Source organism: Zingiber officinale, chromosome 6A, assembly GCF_018446385.1.
Source record: "Zingiber officinale cultivar Zhangliang chromosome 6A, Zo_v1.1, whole genome shotgun sequence".
Taxonomy (NCBI): Eukaryota; Viridiplantae; Streptophyta; class Magnoliopsida; order Zingiberales; family Zingiberaceae; genus Zingiber; species Zingiber officinale.
The window spans coordinates 62,885,633-62,906,626 of NC_055997.1; the positions used below are offsets into that span (position 1 = coordinate 62,885,633).

At 35.3% G+C, this 20,994-nt stretch overlaps 1 protein-coding gene across 9 annotated transcripts in view; it reads left to right on the plus strand.

The window, feature by feature from the left end:
* The window catches only part of LOC121996435 (zinc finger CCCH domain-containing protein 65-like), a 39,955-nt gene that overhangs the window by 8,741 nt on the left and 10,220 nt on the right, over positions 1-20,994 (plus strand). For 2 of the 9 annotated variants that reach the window (XM_042550407.1, XM_042550408.1), the window contains exons 5-17: positions 2,756-2,821; positions 2,926-2,976; positions 9,752-9,817; positions 9,927-9,977; positions 11,766-11,831; positions 12,109-12,174; positions 12,284-12,334; positions 12,665-12,715; positions 14,382-14,447; positions 14,531-14,581; positions 16,381-16,446; positions 16,561-16,611; positions 17,705-17,752. In XM_042550407.1, coding sequence (XP_042406341.1) covers positions 2,756-2,821; positions 2,926-2,976; positions 9,752-9,817; positions 9,927-9,977; positions 11,766-11,831; positions 12,109-12,174; positions 12,284-12,334; positions 12,665-12,715; positions 14,382-14,447; positions 14,531-14,581; positions 16,381-16,446; positions 16,561-16,611; positions 17,705-17,752 — 750 coding nt within the window. The remainder of the gene's footprint in view (positions 1-2,755; positions 2,822-2,925; positions 2,977-9,751; positions 9,818-9,926; positions 9,978-11,765; positions 11,832-12,108; positions 12,175-12,283; positions 12,335-12,664; positions 12,716-14,381; positions 14,448-14,530; positions 14,582-16,380; positions 16,447-16,560; positions 16,612-17,704; positions 17,753-20,994) is intronic. The other 7 variants (XM_042550409.1, XM_042550411.1, XM_042550410.1 and 4 more) reach the window with 7 other exon arrangements.

Genomic DNA, 20,994 nt, shown 5'->3' on the forward strand with positions numbered 1-20,994 from the left:
TCACACCAAGGACATCCTTTGCCCCCTTTGCGAGGTGGAGGTCCTTTGTGTCGAGAGACCAAAGCTGACGAGTCGACAGGAACGGAAGAAGGCATCATCAAGACTTTGGCCGTGACACGGAGAAGAGTCACCCGGGTATTGTCCATGGTAGCTTCTGTGGGGCTGCCCAAGATCTGATCACGGACATGAAAATAATTTGTGGGCAGACCATTTAAAGCCAGAGACATAAAAAATTTCTTTCGATTTTCAAGCTCTTCAACAGGAGTGACCGCAGGCGGTAGCCATTCATTGAAGTCACAAAGAAGGCTAGAGACCGAACCCAGATAAGTTGACATTGAATCCTTGATCTGATGGTCATTGAGGATGGTCATGAGATCTTCACAAACCTGATAGAGTCGCCAAGAGGTGTTTGTAAAGAGTTGTTGAGCCTGTGTCCAAACGGCTTTGCAGGTTTTGTGAGTACGGAAGACATTCCTAAGAGATGAATGGATGGTAGCTCGGATAATACAACACAACTGAGCGTCAACCTTCTTCCATAGAGGGTGATCAGCAACTGGAACATCTTCTTCAGTTTGAGTGAGATGTGTCTCATATCCCTGTCCAACAAGCCAAAGCTCAATGTGAGATGCCCAAGAGACGTAATTTTTACCATCCAACCCCTCGGAAGAGAGGGGTGCAGTGATGTAATTGGTAAAGATTGAGGTATCCAGCTTTGAACGCCGGATGTAGCCATTGATTAGGTTGGACTCTCCGCCCTCTCAAACTTCAAATATGTTTGTGTTGGTTATTCCGTATTTGTAAACAGCAAAGATGGCTCCATTCAAAATCAAGAGAATGCTACTAAACTGCCTTTCTGTGCTGATCTTGAGCTATTAGTGGATAGAAGGACATCAACAGAACGTGTGCCTGTTCATGTGCAGAATACAGAAGAAGCTTCTACTCACTTCCAACCAGCTAAAGCTAAACCAGAGCATGCATCAAGGAGCAACTTCTTCGACCTTCTTTATCGGCTTCCAACTCAGATTCTCCCACAATGTAGCTAAGAAGGTACAGCGAGAACACAATCCCCAGAACCTTCTAGGCGAGTTGATGTGGCTCTGGCGGGTCACAGGGGAAGACGCACAGGGAGCAGCAAGGAATTAGTCCGAAGAAGGCCGGGTTGCAGGGGAAGACGCCTTGATCTAGGTCGTGGTGTCAGCGACGGAGAAGAGCCGCGACTGTGGTGCTCGCGTGAGGAGAGAAGGGAGTCGCCGGCTGAGAGGCGACTGTAGCTCGACGACTAGTGCCCGCATGAGGAGGCGGAGAGGTCGATGGCTCCGATTGCGGGAACACGCGAGGGGGGGAGGGAAGCGGAAGTAGGGGAGGGACTCGACGACAGCCTTGTTGATGCCGCCCGAGGAGGGATGACCTGCGGCGTCAGCAGTTTGCAGGGCGAAGCGATGGTCGCGACGGCGCTTGAGGTATGCGAGTAGGGGTTTTGAGCACAGAGAAGAGGGAGCTCGGCGGGGTTGGTAGCGGCGGCGGAGAAAACTTAAAAAGGAAATTAGGATTTTCTTAAGAAAATAGGGTTGGCTCTGATACCATGTTCAAAAGAAAACCACGTGTATTGGATACCACGGGTTAGGCTTTTTATAGGAAAGAAGTATGCACATAATTACAGAAATACCCCTACAAATATATTACTTATTCTAACAGTTACATAAAACACCCGACGCTCTTCTCCATTTCAACCATCCCGCTTGTATTTTATGTAAGATATCTCTCTCAATTTCTCCATCATTTTGCAAAAATGATCCTAAATATTTAAAGCTTTTGGTTTCGGGCAACTTGTCATCTCCTATCTTAACAATTATCTCATTACGTCTAATATTGCTAAAGTTAAATTTCATATATTCTTTCTTTATTCTGCTAAAGCTAAAACATTTCCCTTCTAGTGTTTCCTACTAAGATTCTAATTTAGCATTTACTCTTTCATGTGTTTCATCTACCAAAATAATATATGTAAACAACATGCACCACGGTACTGTATCTTGAATGTGTGTAGTGAGTTCGTCCATAATTAGTGTAAAAAGATAGGAACATAGAGCTAATCCTTGATGGAAATGCTTTAGTTGCTCAGCGTGAAGTCATTAGGTTGTTATATTCTCGTACATATCCTTAATTAGTTCAATAAACAATATTTTTTTAGCTACAAATGGGGGAAAAATATAAGAGCCAACAACATGTAAATAGAGAAGCAATATTCTCAATCATTTGTTTGGATTGGTTTACAATTTTTTTTCCTTTGCTCTTGTAACTTCTATATGTTATGAAAATTCTTTATTCTATAGGCTTCTGATCAAATCTCAGATTCTTCTTTTTTTTCCAATTCATAATTTACATTTGAAACAGTGCTGAGGATATGGGTAAAGAAGTCATTTCGGTATATGTAGAATTAACAAAATACTAGATATAGTTTTCTTACCTCTTAATGTCTTTTAACACAAACTGGATGCATGAAGATCTGCAACTATGCATATGCAAAATTGGTGAAATCCAAGAACTTTAGAACCAATTCTTCAAGGTGGTTTGTTATTTTATTCACTGTAAAATTTAGAGGCGAAGCAAGTGCTCTTTGCATTAGTAATCCAGTACCCTTGTACTTTTCTCTGATATATTGCAACCATGTGAGCTGTAGGATCACATGTCCTGTTTGCTAACTAAGAACCCTTTTTGCACACTTATACTGACATGACTTTCCTTTTTTGTTTGTTAGTTTCAAAAGAATGCTATTGGAAAGCAAATGCCTCCCTTTAAAAAATTTGAGCAATCTGAGGAAAAGGTCAATAATTCTGTCCATTAGTGTAATTATGCATCATTATTTTTCTATCAACTTATAATCAGAGTACAATGCCTTTGTTTTATTTTCTTTAACTTTTTTTACAGGCTGACCAGATGGAGAGACACTGGTTAAGGTCGGAACAAGATGATAGTAAGGTTAGCTTCTCTCATTACTACGTGCTCTTTTCTCTAATCTTATTAAAGATTATTTTTGTAGCTTAGGTCTCCAAATCTTTTCGAAAGCTTCATGAAAAATGTTGGGTCAATGATCCTAGCATTTGAAGAGCTTCAATCACAGTGGCAATTTGCATAAATTTTTAACATTCATACAAGCGATTTCTCTAGCATCAGATAGTACAATTCCTAGTCATCATATGAGCCAAACAATGCTTCAAAAGTATTCTTGCTTGTAGACACCAGATAGGCAAGTTCGTTATCTTATCCTTAAAACATGCCTACCTTTTGAAAAATCACCTATTATTAGCATGGACTTGAATTCAAAGAGTATATCTTATCACTCTTGGACTTGCAAGTGCTTGCATGAAATAGTGACTTTTTCTCAATAGCTAGAGATCCTCTAGTTATAATGATGCCTAAGACACTTGACCAATTGAATTGAATCGAATCATAAGAATGTTTATACATTCTCGTAATTATTCTACAGGCTTGTGTGCTAGTGGTGGACATGATTTGATTTATTAGTTTAGTGAATAAAGCTGAAACCAAAACAAAATTCTTCGGTTTAGAAAAATCCAAATCGAACCGAAACCATTTTAATTTAGTTGGAATCAAATAAAAAAATTTGGTTTAGTTTTGCTATGGCATAGTTTGAAACTATTAATTAAAAAATACAAATAAATTAAAAATCAATCTAAAAGCTAGTTTCTAAACAATAATTCTATTAAAATTAATATTAAAAAACAATATTTTAAGTTAGTGTTGATTAGGAAATATTTAAGAGAAAATCGTGTATTAGATACCACGGAGTTATTGACTTATATAGAGGACATATAACATAATTACAATAATACCCCTAATTATTATATTTACAATATTCTAACACTCCCCCTCGAGCTAGAGAATATAGATCATATGCACCCAGCTTGTTACATATGTAGTCAATTCGAGAACCTCTCAGTGACTTAGTGAATATATCTGCTAGTTGATCATGTGAGTTGACAAAACTAGTAGATATTTCTCCTTATATGACTTTCTCTCCAACAAAGTGATAGTCAACTTCAATATGTTTTGTCCTCTCATGAAAAATTGGGTTCGAGGCAATATAGCAGCTTGGTTGTCACATATAAGTGACATTTGTGTAACCTCCCCAAACCTGAGTTTCTGAAGCAATTGTTTTAGCCATATAAGTTCTTGACTAGTAATGGTCATAGCTCGATACTCTGCCTTTGCACTGGATCTTGCCACAGCATTCTGCCTTTAGTTTTTCCAAGAAACAAGCTTACCTCCAACAAATATACAAAACCCAGAAGCGGGCCTTCTATCAGTGGGAGATCCTACCCAATTTGCATCAGAGTACCCTATAACTTGAGTATGTCCTTTGTCTACATATAAGATCCTTTCCTGGTGCGTCTCTCATATATCGAATAATGTGAGTCACAGTATTCCAATGTTCTTTGCATGGAGAGTTGAGAAACTGACTTACTACACTTACGGCAAATGAGATATCCGGACGAGTAACAATAAGGTAGCTTAGTTTCTCTACTAATCGCTTGTACCATTCAGGATCTGGAAGAGGCTCCCCCTGATTTGGCAGGATCCATAAGGTTGTCGACTATCTTTGAGTTTAACATTCCTGTTTCTTCCAAAATATCCATTGCATACTTTCTTTGGGATATGACGATCCCCTGTTTAGACTGTGCTACTTCTATCCCCAAGAAATATTTGAGTTTGCCGAGGTCCTTTGTCTGGAAATATTTAAAAAGATGTTGTTTCACTTGTGAAATCCCAAGATGATCACTACATGTGATGACAATATCATCAACATAAACCACTACGTAGATGCAACCTGTAAGTGAGTGGCGATAAAAGACAGAATGGTCAGCCTCGCTCCGAGTCATGCCAAACTGTTGAATTACAGTACTAAATCTACCGAACCATGCTCTGGGTGATTGCTTGAGGCCTTATAAAGATTTCTGCAGGCGACATACAAAACCAGAAGACTCCCCTTGAGCAACAAACACGGAGGTTACTCCATGTAGACTTCCTCGAGCAAATCACCATGTAAGAATGCATTTTTGATGTCCAACTGATAAAGAGGCCAATGGCGAATCGCAGCAATTGACAAAAATAGTCGTACTGAAGACAACTTGGCAACAGGAGAAAAAGTATCCCCATAATTCAATCCGAAGATCTGAGTATAGCCTTTAGCGACGAGATGCGCTTTAAGTCTGTCAACCATCTCGTCTGGACCAACCTTCACCGTATACACCCATCGACAACCAACAACTGACTTCCCATGTGGTAGAGGAACGAGGTCCCAAGTCCCACTACTCTGTAAAGCACAAATATCATCGAGCATAGCTTGTTTCTATCCTGGATGGGCAAAGACATCACCTGCAGTCTTAGGAAGAGAAACAGACGACAAGGAAGAAAGACAAGAATAATAGGAAGGAGAAAGACGATGATAACTCAAAGAAACATAGTGAGGAGAAGGATTATGAGTGGAACACATACCCTTTCGAAGTGCAATAGGAATATTAGAGTCAGGAGATGGGACTGGAGGAAACGACGAAGGGCTTGGCTCCAAAGATGTGTCCACGGCAGTCTCAGGGTTGGTCGACGACAAAGTAGGACGAGGACGACGCTGATAAACCTGCAAAGGAGGAGACGAGGCTGGGGATGATAGAGGCGCCTCCGGAGGACAAAAGATAGTCACTAGTGCAGGTGGAGAGGGAGAAATCTCAGACTGGGAAGCGGGAGGCCCAAAAAATAAAACTGAATCAAAGAATGTGACATCAACAGAGATGAAGTACCGACGAAGAGTAGGGGAATAACACTTGTACCCTTTCTGAGACCTTGGGTACCCAAGGAAAACACACTTATGAGACCGGGGAGAGAGTTTATCAATGCTAGGATCAAGATCATGAGTAAAACATATAGAATCAAAGACCCGAGGTGGTAAAGGATAAAGAGGATTATGTGGGTAGAGGATATGATGAGGTATTTTACCCTGGAGAGTGGAAGAAGGCATACGATTGATAAGATAACACGCAGTAAGTACGGCATCACCCCAAAACTGATGAGGAACATGAGAATGGAGAAGAAGAGTCCGAGTGGTCTCAAGGAGATGACGATTCTTGCGTTCTACAACCCCATTCTGTTGAGGGGTATAAGGGCAAGACATGCGATGCAGTACACCATGAGATGCCAAGAAGGAACGAAACTGAGTAGAAAGATACTCGCGTGCATTATCACTTTGCAAAGTTCAAAGAGAAATACCAAACTGAGTTTAGATTTCATGAAAAAAAGATTGAAAAATAGAAAATAATTTTGAACGTTCCTTCATCAGATATAACCATGTACAACGGGAAAAATCGTCTATAAAAGTAACAAAATATCGTGATCCCAATGTAGAAGAAACACGACTCGGACCCAAAACATCAGAATGTACCAAAGCAAAGGGGGGTGCAACCCGACTCACAGTGCGAGGAGAAAAAGAACTACGAACATGCTTACCTAACGAACACGACTCACAAGATAAAGACTCTAAGTGAGAAAGACTAGGATGTAATTGTTTCAACTTATCAAGACCTGGATGTCCCAACTGAGCATGAATAAGAAGTGGAGATGCCGCCGCCGAGCCAACAAGAGAGGGTTGTTGAATCCAATTAAGTCCGTGAGACTCATATCCGAAGCCAATCATCCTCCCCGTACTCCGGTTCTGTAAGGAAACAGACGTTTTAGTAAAAGAAATAACACAATCAAGAGACCGAGTAAGTTGACTTATTGACAATAGATTAAAGGGTGCTCCGGGAACATAAAGAACATTATGAATGGAAAGAGACGGAGAAGGATGAACAATACCAATACCCTTAGACTCAGTTTGGGAACCATTGGCCATGGTGGCAATTGGTAAATAACCAGAAGTAGTGAGAGAAGAAAATAGAGATTTATTACTAGTGATATGATCAGTGGCCCTAGAATCAAGAACCCAAGGACCTGAAGAGTGAGATATGTTAGCAAAGAAATTACCAGCGTGTGCAACAGTAGCAGTGGAATCAGAAGCATGACGATCCTCAAACCATTTCAGAAAGTCATTATAGGAAGGTTGTCGGGTCGGATCTAGTGACGGCAGCGCAGCAGAAGCCGAAGAAGCAACAGAACTCTGAACGACCTGAGCAGCGTGAGGAGGTCGACCATGCAGACTCCAAAGAAATTACCAGCGTGTGCAACAGTAGCAGTGGAATCAGAAGCCTGACGATCCTCAAACCATTTCAGAAAGTCATTATAGGAAGGTTGTCGGGTCGGATCTAGTGACGGCAGCGCAGCAGAAGCCGAAGAAGCAATAGAACTCTGAACGACCTGAGCAGCGTGAGGAGGTCGACCATGCAGACTCCAACACTTATCAATCGTGTGTCCTGGTCGGTGGCAGTGATCACACCAAGGACGTCCTTTGCCACCCTTACGAGGCGGAGATCTGTTGTTGTTTCGAGAGACCAAAGCTGACGAGTTACTAGGAACGGAAGGAGGCAACGTCAAGACTTTGGCAGGGACACGGAGGAGAGTCGCCCAGGTACTGTCTATGGTAGCTTCTGTGGGGCTGCGGATCTGATCATGAACATGAGAATAATCTGAGAGCGGACCATATAAAGCCAGAGACATAAAAAAACTTCTTCCGATTTTCAAGCTCTGCAACAGGAGTGGCCGCAGGTGGAAGTAGTTCATTGAAGTCACAAAGAAGGCTAGAGATCGATCCCAGATACGTTGATATTGAATCCTTAATTTGATGGTTAGAGGATGGTCATGAGATCTTCACAAACTTGATAGAGTCGCCGAGAGGTGTTTGTAAAGAGTTGTTGAGCCTGTGTCCAAACATCTTTACAGGTTTTGTGAGTGCGGAAGACATCCTTAAGAGATGGATGGATGGTGACTTGGATAATGCAACACAACTAGGCGTCAACCTTTTTCCACAAAGGACGATCGGCGACTTGGACATCTTCTTCGGTTTGAGAGAGATGTGTCTCATAACCCTATCCAACAAACCAAAGCTCAATGTGAGAAGCCCAAGAGGAGTAGTTCTTACCATCCAACTGCTCGGAGGAGAGTGATGCGGTGATGTAGTTGGTAAAGATCGAAATATCCGATTTTGGAGTGCTGGAGGTAGGCATTGATCTGTTCGGTGAAAGAGGGTAGTAGCTCAACTCTTCGGCGACGTCGCAACACCTTGAAGACAGGCACGGAGAGAATTAAGGGTATGCTGCGGCGTTGGAAAATTTAGGGCTTGCTGCGACGGCGCTGGAAAATTTAGGGTTGGCTGCGGCGACACAAGGATATTCCACGCATAAGGAAGAGCAGCGGCGGCCTGTGCTCGCGATCGGGAAGGAGATGCCTCTACTGGTGCGCAAGGAAAGGAGGCGGCGCTTGTGCTTGCGAGCGACGCGAGAGGGAGAAGAAAGATCGGGAGAGATTTGCCCCCGTCCAAGCATGACTAATGGCGGCAGGAATTGGTGGCGACGTCGAAAAAATTAGGATTTGGCTCTGATACCATGTTAAGAGAAAACCGTGTATTAGATACTACGGAGTTATTGACTTATATAGAAGGATATACAACATAATTACAATAATACCCCTAGTTATTATATTTACAATATTCTAACAGAAATAAATAATGCCATGAAATCATAATATTGAACACACTAAATACTTATAATTAGTATTTACTTACACATACATATTATAAAAAACTTATTGGTTTTAATGGTTCTGTTTAGTTTTAATAGTTTTTATAAGTTCTAACTGAATGACGAGAGCTTCGTGCACCGGGCTGTCCTTTTTTATAAGTTCTAACTGAATCTTATCCAAAATCAATAACTTTACCTAGTAACCAAAATGAAACCAAATCGATAAACTAAACTTTCCGATTTGGATCACTTTAGTTCAATTTGATTAGGATTTATGATTGAACTTCTAATGCTTAAAGTATGCAACTCATATTTGAAGTGGCTTTGCTCTGTCGTTAAGTTCCACCTAAGTTTCTCTTGTATTCAGATATCATACTAAGTATTTAAACAATCTCCTTGTATAAATAGTACAAATGGTTAGTTGAAGGGAAAAAGTACTAGATGCATAAAATTATTTGTTTTAGCTAAGCAAATGGGGAAATATAAGAGCTAAGAATATGTAAATAAAGAAGCAATAATTTCAATCATTTGTTTGGTTTCCAAAAGTTTTTTTTCTTTGCTCTTGTACCTTTTATACGTTATCAAATTTCTATATTTTATAGGCTTCTGATCAAATCTCAGTTTTCCCTTTTTTTCATATTTATAATTTGTGTTTGGAATGCTGCTGAGGAAGTGGGAAACAAGTTATTTCGGGAAATGTTGAATTAATAGGAATACAAGATATAGTTTTCTTACTTCTTAATTTGCATTATGTATGATTACACAAGCTGCATGAAGTTTTGCAACTATGCATATGCAGAGTTTGTGAAGTCCAATAGCTTTAGATTATGCAATCAAAATTTAGTTCAGACTAGTTTCCAGATTACCAACTCTTTTGGGTTTCTTTGACATTTTATTCAATGTAAAATTTAGAGGTGATGTAAGTGCTCTTTGCATTAGCAATCCAGTAACCTCATACTTTTCTCTGATATATTGCAAGCATGCGAGCTTTAGGATCACATATCCTATTTTCTAATTAAAAACCCTCTGCTGCACTTATACTGACATGGTTTTGATTTTTTGCTTGTTAGTTTCAAAACAAAGCTGTTGGAAAGCAAATACCTCCCTTTAAAAAGTTTGTGCAAACTGAGAAAAAGGTCAATAATTCTTTTCATGGGTGCAGTTATGTATTATCTTTTTTTCTATCAACTTATAGTCAGATTATAATGCCTTTGGTTTATTTTCTTCTTGATATTCTGTTGATAGGCTGATGAGGTTGAGAAAAACTGTTCAACGTCAGGAAAAGAAGATAGCAAGGTCCTCGTTGCCACTTGTTCTTTCCTCCGATCGTCTTAAAGATTACTTTTGTAGATTAGGGCTCCAAATCCTTCCTAAAGCTTCATGAAAAATCTTGTTAATGGTCCAAACATTTGAGGAACTGTAATCGTAGTGACAACTTGCATAATTTTACAAAATGTATACAAGCGGCTCCTCTAGCATAGATAGTACAATTTTATAGTCACTGTGTGGGCCAAACAATGCTTCAAAATTATTCCTGCTTGTAAACATCAGATATGCAAGTTCGTTGCCTTTCATTAAAACATGCCCACAATGACTTAATGCCCATCTTTTAAAAAGTCATCTATTATTAGCGTAAGCTTGAATTCAAAGAGTGTGTCTTATCACACTTGGACTTGTATGTGCCTCCATGAAATAGTACCTTTTTTGTCGGTGAGAATGATGTTTATGTACAACAATAACATCAGTGGCTTTGACACTTGGCCCATTGAGATGAATCATAAGAATGTTGGGCAGAGATGTGAAGCTTACATTCTTGTAATTATTCCACAAAGTTTGAGTGCTAACTTAGTTGGTGAAAAGGATTTGGTTTATTAGTTCAGTGAAGAAAAGTAAAATCAAACCAAAATTCTTTGGTTTAGAAAAATCCAAATCATAATCGAAATGAAACCATTTTAATTGGCTTGAACTAAATGTTTTTCTCTTGCAGAGTTTGAAACCATTAATTAAAAAACATAAAAATCAATGTAAAAGCTAGTTTCTAAATAATAATTCTATTAAAATTATTAAAAGATTATTTTTTAACGTTAGTGCTGATTGGGAAATAAATAATGCCAAGGAATTATGATAATTAACATACTAAGTACCTATAACTACACTTTACAAATTATAAACAATTTAATGGTTCCGTTTTGGTTTTAATGGTTTTTATAAGTTCTAACTGAATCCTAACCCAAATTGATAAGTTTATGTAGTAACAAACTGAAACCAAATTGATAAACTAAACTTTTTAATTTGGATCAGTTTAATTCGATTTGGTTTGGATTTGTGACTGAACTTTAATGCTTCAAGTATGCAACTCATAATTGAAGTGGCTTTGCTCTGTTACTAAGTTCCATCTAGGTTACTCTAGTATCCATATATCATATTATTTTTATTTTAATAATCTCCTAGTACAAATAGTACAGATAGAGTTAGTTGAAGAAAAGAAGTATTAAATACAGAAAATTATTTGACCAAATGGGGAAATATAAGAGCATATAAATAAAGAAGCAATATTGTCAATCATTTGTTTGGTTTCCAAAAGGTTTTTCTTCTTTGATCTTGTAGCTTTTATATGTTATCAAATTTCTTTATTCTATAGGCTTCTGATCAAATCTCACTTTTTCCTTTGTTTTTCTTATTTATAATTTGTGTTTGGAATGCTGCTAAAGAAATGGGTAAAGAAGTCATTTCAGGAAACATTGAATTATCAGAATACAAGATATAGTTTTCTTACTTTTTAAGTTGCATTATGTCTTTTTACACAAACTGCATGAAGTTCTGCAACTATGCATATGCAAAGTTTGTGAAATCTAAGAACTTTAGGTTACGCAATCAAAATTTAATTCAGACTGGTGCTCTATTTATTTTTTCAATATAAAATATACATGTGAAGCAAATGCTCTTTGCATTAGCAATTCACTAACCTAGTACTTTCTCTTATATATTGCAAGCATGTGAACTTTAGGATCACGTCTCCTGTTTGCTAATTAAGAACCCTGTTGTGATCTTACACTGAGTTGGTTTTGCCTTTTTGCTTGTTAGATTCCAAAGAATTTTATTGGAAAGCAAATGCCTCCCTTTAAGAAGTTTGTGCAAATTGAGGAAAAGGTGAATAATTCTTTCCATGAGTGCAGTTATGCATTATCTTTTTTTCTATCAATTTATAATCAGAATACAATGCCTTTCAACTTCAGAACTAGAAGATAGCAAGGTTAACATCTCTCATGCCACTTGTTCCTTCCTCCGATCTTCTTAGAGATTACTTTTGTAGATTAGGTATAGATTGCAAGCATGTGAACTTTAGGATCGCAGCGATCTCCTGTTTGCTAATTAAGAACCCTGTTGTGATCTTATACTGAGTTGGTTTTGCTTTTTTGCTTGTTAGATTCCAAAGAATTTTATTGGAAAGCAAATACCTCCCTTTAAGAAGTTTGTGCAAATTGAGGAAAAGGTCAATAATTCTATCCATGAGTGCAGTTATCCATTATCTTTTTTCTATCAGTTTATAATCAGAATACAATGCCTTAGTTTTTATTTTCTTCTTGACATTTTGTTGACAGACTGATGAGGTGGAGAAACATTGTTCAATGTCGGAACTAGAAGATAGCAAGGTTAATATCTCTCATGTCACTTGTTCCTTCCTCCGATCTTCTTAGAGATTACTTTTGTAGATTAGGTATATATTGCAAGCATGTGAACTTTAAGATTGCATCTCCTGTTTGCTAATTAAGAACCCAGTTGTGATCTTATACTGAGTTGGTTTTGCTATTCCAAAGAATTTTATTGGAAAGCAAATACCTCCCTTTAAGAAGTTTGTGCAAATTGTGGAAAAGGTCAATAATTCTTTCCATGAGGGCAGTTATTTATTATCTTTTTTCTATCAATTTATAATCAGATACAATGCCTTAGTTTTTATTTTCTTCTTTACATTTTGTTGACAGACTGACAAGTTGGAGAAACATTGTTCAACATCAGAACTAGAAGATAGCAAGGTTAACATCTTTCATGCCACTTGTTCCTTCCTCCGATCTTCTTATAGATTACTTTTGTAGATTAGCCTTCCAAAAGCTTCACGAAAATTATTGTCAATGATCTTAGCATTTGAAGAACTTCAATCATAGTGATAATTTGCATAATTTTGCAAAATGCATACAAGCGGTTCTTCTAGGATCAGATAGTAGAGTCACTAGTCATTGTGTGGGTTAAACAATGCTTTAAAAGCTTTCTTCCTTGTAGACACCGAAACACCAAATATGCAAGTACACTGTCTTATCATTAAAACATGCCAACAATGACTTAATGCCCACCTTTTAAAAAATCTATTAATAGCTTAAGCTTGAATCCAAAGAGTATATCTTATCACTCTTGGACTTGCAAGTGCCTCCATGAATAATACCTTTTTGTTTGGTTGCCTAGAGATCCTTTATTTATAGTAAATTATTATGTGCAACAGTACTGTCGTGGCTTTTACTCGACCCATTAAAATGATTCATAAGAATGTTCGGCAGAGATGTGAAGCTTACATTTTTTGTAATTATTCCACAAAGCTTGTGTGCTGACAATTGGTGCATATGATTTGGTTTATTAGTTTAGTGAAGAAAAGTAAAACCAAACCAAAATTCTTTGATTTAGAAAAATCCAAATCATAATTGAAATGAAACCATTTTAATTTGTCTTGAATTAAACTGAAAATTTTGGTTTAGATTTGCTTGGCTTAATTAACATACTAATTGCATATAATTACATTATAAATATTATAAAAAACTTAATGGGTCTGTTCAGTTTTAATGGTTATTATAAGTTCTAACTGAATTCTCACCAAAATCAATAAATTTGCCTAACAGCCAAACGGAAACCAAATCTATAAACTAAACTTTTGAATTTGGATTTAGTTTAGTTCGATTTGGTTAATCGGATTTGTGACTGTACTGTTATCACTACAAGTATGCAACCCATGATTGAAGTGGCTTTGCTTGGTTGTTAAGTTCCATCTAAGTTACTCTAGTACTAATATATCATAGTATTTGTTTTAATAATCTCCTGGTACATATAAATGTAGTTGAAGGAAAGAAGTTATAAATACAGAAAATTATTTATATCTGAGCAAATAGGGAAAAATACAAGAGCCAAAGCATGTAAAAAAAGAAGAAATAATGTCAATCATTTTGTTTGGTTGGTTAGCAAAAGGTTTTTTTATACTTTATTAAATTTCTTTATTCTATAGGCTTCTGATCAAATTTTAGTTTCTTCCTTTTTTTCCCTATTCATAATTTGCATTTGAAACGCTGCTGAGGAAATGGGTAAAGAAGTCATTTCAAGAAATGTTGAATTAACAGAATGCAAGATATAATTTTCTTACTTTTTACTATTATGTCCCTTTACACAAACTGCATGAAGTTTTGCGATTATGCATATGCAAAGTGTGTGAAATTAAAGGACTCTAGATTATGCAATCATAATTCTTCTAAGATGCTCTGACATTTTATTTCAATGTAAAATTTAGAGGTGAAGCAAGTTCTCTTTGCATTAATAATTCAGTAACCTCACTTTCTCTGTTCTATTGTGAGCATGTGAGCTTTAGGATTGCATCTCCTGTTTACTAATTTAGAACCGCCTTGTGAACTTATACTGACATGGTTTTGCTTTTTTACTTATTAGTTACAAAGGAATGCTATTAGAAAGCAAAAACGTCTCTTTAAGAAGTTTGAGCAAACTGAGAAAAAGGTCATTGATTCTGTCCATAAGTGCAATTATGCAAAAACGTCATTGCTTTTGTTTTTAATTTCTTCTTGACATTTTGTTGGCAGGCTGATGAGGCGGAGAAACAATGTTCAATGTTGGAACAAGAAGATAGGGAGGTTAGCATCTCTCATCGCCACTTGTTCTTTCCTCCGATCTTAAAGATTGCTTTTGTATATTAGGTCTCCAAATCTTTCCAAAAGCCTCATGAAAAATTTATCAATTGCCCTAGCATTTGAAGAGCTTCAATCACAGTGGCAATTTGAGTAATTTTGCAAAATGCATGCATGTGATTCCTCTAGCATCAGATAGTACAACGTCTAGTCATTGTGTTAACCAAACAATGCTTTAAAATCATTTGTGCTTGTAGACACAAGATATGCAAGTTTGCTGCCTTATCATTAAAGCATGCCAACAAAGACTTAATGCTCACCTTTTAAAAGTCATCTATTACTAGTGTAAGCTTAATTGAAAGAGTATATTTTATCAGTCTTGGAATTGCTATCACTCTTGGAATTGCTAGTGCTTCAATGTATAATATAACATTTTGTTGGTCAAAATGATGGCTAGAGGCCCTTTATTTATAAGAAATGACTATGTATAGTAATAACATTGGTGGCTTTTACACTTGAATGAATCATATGAACGTTGGGCAGAGATGTGAAGTATACATTTTTGTGATTATTCTGCAAAGTTTGTGTGCTATCTAGTGCTGGACATTATTTGGTTTATTTGTTTAGTGAAGAAAACTAAAACCCAACTCAAATTCTTTGGTTTATGAAAATCCAAATCAAAATGGAACCATTTTAATCTGGTTTGAACCAAACTGAAAATTTTGGTTTAGACTTGGCATAGTTTGAGACCATTAATTAAAAAATAAAAACCAATGTGGAAACTAGTTTCTAAACAATAAATCTATTAAACTTGATATTAAATGGTTAATTTTATGGTTAGTATTGATTAGGTAATAAATAATGCCAATAAATAAATAATTAACATACTACCTATTATTACATTTATACATTATTAAAAAAAACTCAATGGTTCTGTTCGGTTTTAATTGTTTTTACAAGTTCTAATTGAATCCCCATCAAAATCAATAAATTTACCCAGTAACCAAATCAAAACTATATTGATAAACTAAACTTTTTTGGATCAGTTTAGTTCGATTTGGTTAATCAAATTTTTTACTGAAGTTTTAACGCTACAAGTGAGCAACTCATAATTGAAGTGGCTTTGCATGGTTGTTAAGTGCCGTCAAGTTATTCTAGTATTCAAATATCATACTATTTATTTTAAAAATCACTTCGCACAAATAGAGAGAGTTCAAGAAAAAGAAGTATTAAATACATAAAATTATTTATTTAAGCTGAGCAAATAGGGGAGATTATAAGAGCCAACAACATGTAAATAAAGAAGCAATAATCTCAATCATTTGTTTGCTTTACAATAACTTTTATACTTATCGATTTTCTTAGTTATATAGGCTTTCAATCAAATCTCTAGGAAATGGGTAAAGAAGTTATTTTGGGAAACTATAGTTTTCTTACAGACTGCAACATATAGTTTTCTTACATTTTAACTTTTATTATGTCTTTTTACAGAAACTAGATAAAGTTCTTCAAGTATGCATATACAAAATTTGTGCAATGCAAGAACTTAAAATTATGCAATCATAAATTAGTTTAGACAAGTTTCACTAGTTTCTGGATTACCAACTCTTCTGAGGTTCTCTATTATTTTAGAAAATGTAATATTTATAAGTGAAGCAAGTGCTCTTTGCATTTTGCAAGCCAGTAACCTGATACTTTTCTCTGATATTTTGCAAGAATCTGAGCTTTGGGATTGCATCTCCTATTTGCTAATTAAGAACCCTCTTGTGAACTGATACTGAGATGGTTTTGCTTTTTGTTGTTAGTTTCAAAAGAATGCTATTGAAAAGCAAATACCTCTTTTTAAAAGGTTTGAGCAAACTGAGAAAAAGGTCAATAATTCTGTCTACTTGCAGTTATGCATTTTTTTTTCTTATCCACTTATAATCAGACTATCAGAGTACAATGCATTTATTTATATTTTCTTCTTGACCTTTTGTTAACAGTCTGACGAGGTGGAGAAACAGAGTTCAAGATCGGAACAAGAAGATAGCAAGGTTATAGCATCTCTCATCGTTCAATGCTTTAAAAGCATTCTTTGCTTTTGGCAACTTCGTTTCCTTGTCATTAAAACATGCCAACAATGACTTAATGCCCACCTTTAAAAAACTCATGTATTATTAGCAAAATCTTCAATTCAAAGAATATATCTTATCACCTTTTAAAACTTAATGTTTCCGTTCAGTTTTAATGGCTCTTATGAGTTCCAACTGAGTCCCAACCAAAATTGATAAATTTACCTAGTAACCAAACAGAAACTAAATCGATAAACTAAAATTTCAATTTGGATCATGTTAGTTCGATTTGGTTAATCGGATTTGTAACTGAACTTTTAATGTTACATGTGTGCAACTCTCAGTACAAATTTGTGTAACTCTTCTTACAAATAGAATTAGTTGAAGGAAGAAGTACTGAATGATAAAATTATGTTCAAGCTGTGCAAATGGGGGAAAATATAAGAGCCAACAACATGCAAATAAATAAGCTATAATGTCAATCATTTATTTGACTTGCAAAAGGTTTCTTTTCTTTGCTTTTGTAATTTTGATATGGTATTAAATTTCTTTATTCCATAGGCTTCTGTTCAAATCTTACTTTCTTCCTTTTTTTCCTATTCATAATCTGTGTTTGAAAGGCTGCTGAAGAAATGGGTAATGCACATAATGCAAATAACAATTTTCTTACTTTTAAGTTTCCATTGTCTTTTTACACAAACTGCATGAATTTCTCAAATATTCATATGCCAAGTTTGTTAAATCCAAAAATAATTTTAGATTATGAAATCATAATTTAGTTTACCAATTCTTTTGAGGTGCTCTGATATTTTCTTTCAATGTAAAATTTCAAGGTGAAGCTAGCGCTCTTTGCATTAGCATACCAATAACCTCATATTTTTCTCTGATATATGTTTGTTAGTTTCAAAATAAAGTAATTGGAAAGCAAAAACCTCCCTTTAAAAAAGTTTGAGCAAAGTGAGAAAAAGGTCAATTATTCTGTCCATAAGTTCAGTTATGCATTATGTTTTTCCTCTCAACTTATAATCAAAGTACAATGTTTTTTTTTATTTTCTTCTTGACCTTTTGTTAATAGGCTGATGAGGTGGAGAAACATTCAAGGTGGGAACAAGAAGATAGCAAGGTCAGCATCTCTAGTTGGTACTTGTTCTTTTCTCCAATCTTCTTAAAGATTATTTTTGTAGATTAGGTTTCCCAATCCTTCCAAAAGTTTCATAAAAATCTTGTCAATGGTCCTAACTTTTGAAGAGCTTCTATCAGAGTGGCAATTTGCATAGTTTTACAAAATGCATAGAAGTGATTTCTCTAGCATCAGCTGTTTTTTCATTGTGTGGGCCAAACAATTCTTTAAAAGCATTCCTATTTGTAGACACCAGATTGGCAAGTTCGCTGCCTTAGCATTAAAGCATGCCAACAAAGACTTAATGCCCACCTTTTTTTGAAATCATTTTTTACTAGCGTAAACTTGAATTCAAAGAGTATATTTTATCACTCTTAGACTTGCAAGTGCCTCCATGAATAGTAACTTTTTGTTGGTTGAAATGATGGCTAGATGCCCTTTATTTATAATAAATGATTACGTATAACAGTAACATTAATGACATTGGCATTGACACTCGATCCATTGAGATGAATCATGAGAATGTTCTGCAAAGAAGTGAACTTGAACTGACACTCGATCCATTGAGATGAATCATAAGAATGTTCTGCAAAGAAGTGAACTTGAACTGACACTCGATCCATTGAGATGAATCATAAGATTTTATAAAAAATTTTAAAAGTATTTAATGATGCAATTAAATAATTATTTGGTGTCATTTAGAAATTTTTTTGTAGCATAGCTTAGTGTCATTTAGTTGAATTTTTGTAGCATAGCTTAGCTTGAATTTAAATGAATATAACACTAATGAATTTTTGGCTTCCTATGTGTTAGCAATGTTAAAATGGGAAAAATATTTTTATTATATTTCTAATATTTATTTAGTTGAATTTGTTTTAGACTCTTAACTTAAATTAAATATTTTGCATGAAATATTAGTTATGTATTATGATGCTTTGGTACTATTTAAAAATTCTTCTTCTCTTAATATACTTTAATTGTACAAAATATTTGAAATAATTTATAAGATATTTATAATGATTATAGTTTGAAATATGAATTAGAAAGTAATGCACCTGAAACACAAAGTACCCCGTGGCAGTGATAGTTTAAAACTTATAAAGGCACAATTTTTATTACAAGAACGTAAGATATGTTCATTAGGATCCACAAATTCTAGATTTTATGATTTCATTTGATTTCAGTGAAACTTAAAGCATACCATATTTCAATATTTTACAATGGTTGTCGCAGAAGATCCAAGGTCATTCTGTTCTCTCTACTATAACAAAGGAGATTCTAGCATGTCGATTGTCAACTGTTATGGAATAAATATTTGATTCTGAAGATAATATTTTAGATGAAAGAGGATCTACTTTGGTTCCTAAATCTTTGAAAGCTAAGCGTTACTTGATGATTGGATGAGACCTATAAAAAGATAGAAGTAATGCAACTTCTAGAGACCTGGCAAATGATTTTGACATTGAAAGAACTACCATTACAAAGCAAATAATTTCAATTCCTTTCTTAATTTCTTTTTTTACTTTTCAACATTTATATTTTGTAAAAAAATAAAATATAAATAATAATCGTAATAGATGGTGACTTGTAACTTGAACCATAATCAATTCCGAATTGTGAATGGTAATCTGCTTCGACAATTTAAGTTAAGGGACTCTTGAACTAAGCAGTGGTCATGTCTAATGTGAAGTATCCATTTTTTTGTAATCATAAATGACTATGTATAACAATAACGTCAATGGAGTGGCATTTGCCTTAATCCATTGAAATGAATCATAAGAATGTTATGCAGAGATGTGAAGTTTTCATTCTTGTAATTATTCTATAGTTTAAAATCTCGTATTGCTTTACCCGATACGGGCGAAACATTTCGTTCCACTCGCGGACCGACACAGGCATGCCTCAACGCACCCTAAAGCCCCACGAACACTTCGTGCAGGCCTAACGAGGCCTTCAGATGCATTGATTTGGCTCAGCAAGGCCTCCGTACGCATCGCGCTAGTCTAGATGTCGCTGTTGACATGTCGCAGAGTAGGGTGCCAGGTTCAAAGTTTTAGCTTTTAATTAAATATATTATGTTAATAATTTTAATCAACTCCTATATATGATTCGATAATTAAATTAAAGTCTAATTAAATTATCTCATTAATTATATATATATATATATATATATATTTTAAAAAAAATATTTTATATTTTTAAATATTTAGATTAAATTTGGTATTTTAAGTTTATATATTTTATATTTAAAAAATATTGAAACTATGTCGGCACGGTACTATATGGTACCAAAGTGAATTGTTCCGGTTTAGAATCGAAACCTCGGCCCGGGTCGATATTTTAAACCATGAATTATTCCTTAAAACCTATGTTCCAAGTAGTGGCGGACATGAATTGGTTTATTAATTCTTTGGTTTAGAAAATCCAAATCAAAATTGAACGGAAATCTTTTTAGTTTGTCTTTTGAACTAAACCAAAAATTTTGTTTAGTTTTGCACTTAGTTTGAAACCATTAATTAAAAAATAAATATAAATTAATTTAAACTCAATGAAAAAAACTGGTTTCTAAACTATAACTCTTAAAATTAATATTAAAAGATTGTTTTTAAGGTTAGTGTTAATTATGGAATAAATAAGACCAAGAACTCATAATAATCAACATACTAAATTATCTATAATTACACCTATACATATTATAAAAAACTTAATGGTTTTGTTTGGTTTTAATTGTTTTTATAAGTTCTGAATGAATCCTAACCAAAGTTGATAAGTTTACCTAGTATGCAAATCATAACCAAATCGATAAAGTAAACTTTTCGATTGGATCAATCAGATTTGTGACTGAATTTTTTAATGCTACAAGTATGTAATGCACAATTGAAGTGGCTTTGCATGGTTATTAAGTTTCACCTAAGTTACTCTAGTATTCAGATATCATAGTATAACAATCTCATACAAATAGAAGGTGCGGAATCCTGACACTCTCTGTGAGGTCCTAGTTATGGTTGGATGTGGCATTGCTGCTTCAGGCAGGATCAGCAATTGCAGAATATTCTAGTGATGTACCCAAGACTGTTGACATGGATGCCAGAGGCCATGGATCTACTCCACTAAACACTTTATGGTTTCTCCATGTCCAGTTCTTCCAAGCTGGGAAACCAAAACTAGTCACCCATTCTGCTCCATTCAAAACAGTGACCTGTACTCCTACATCAAAGAGAAGAATTCTCCAAACTTTGGTGGAA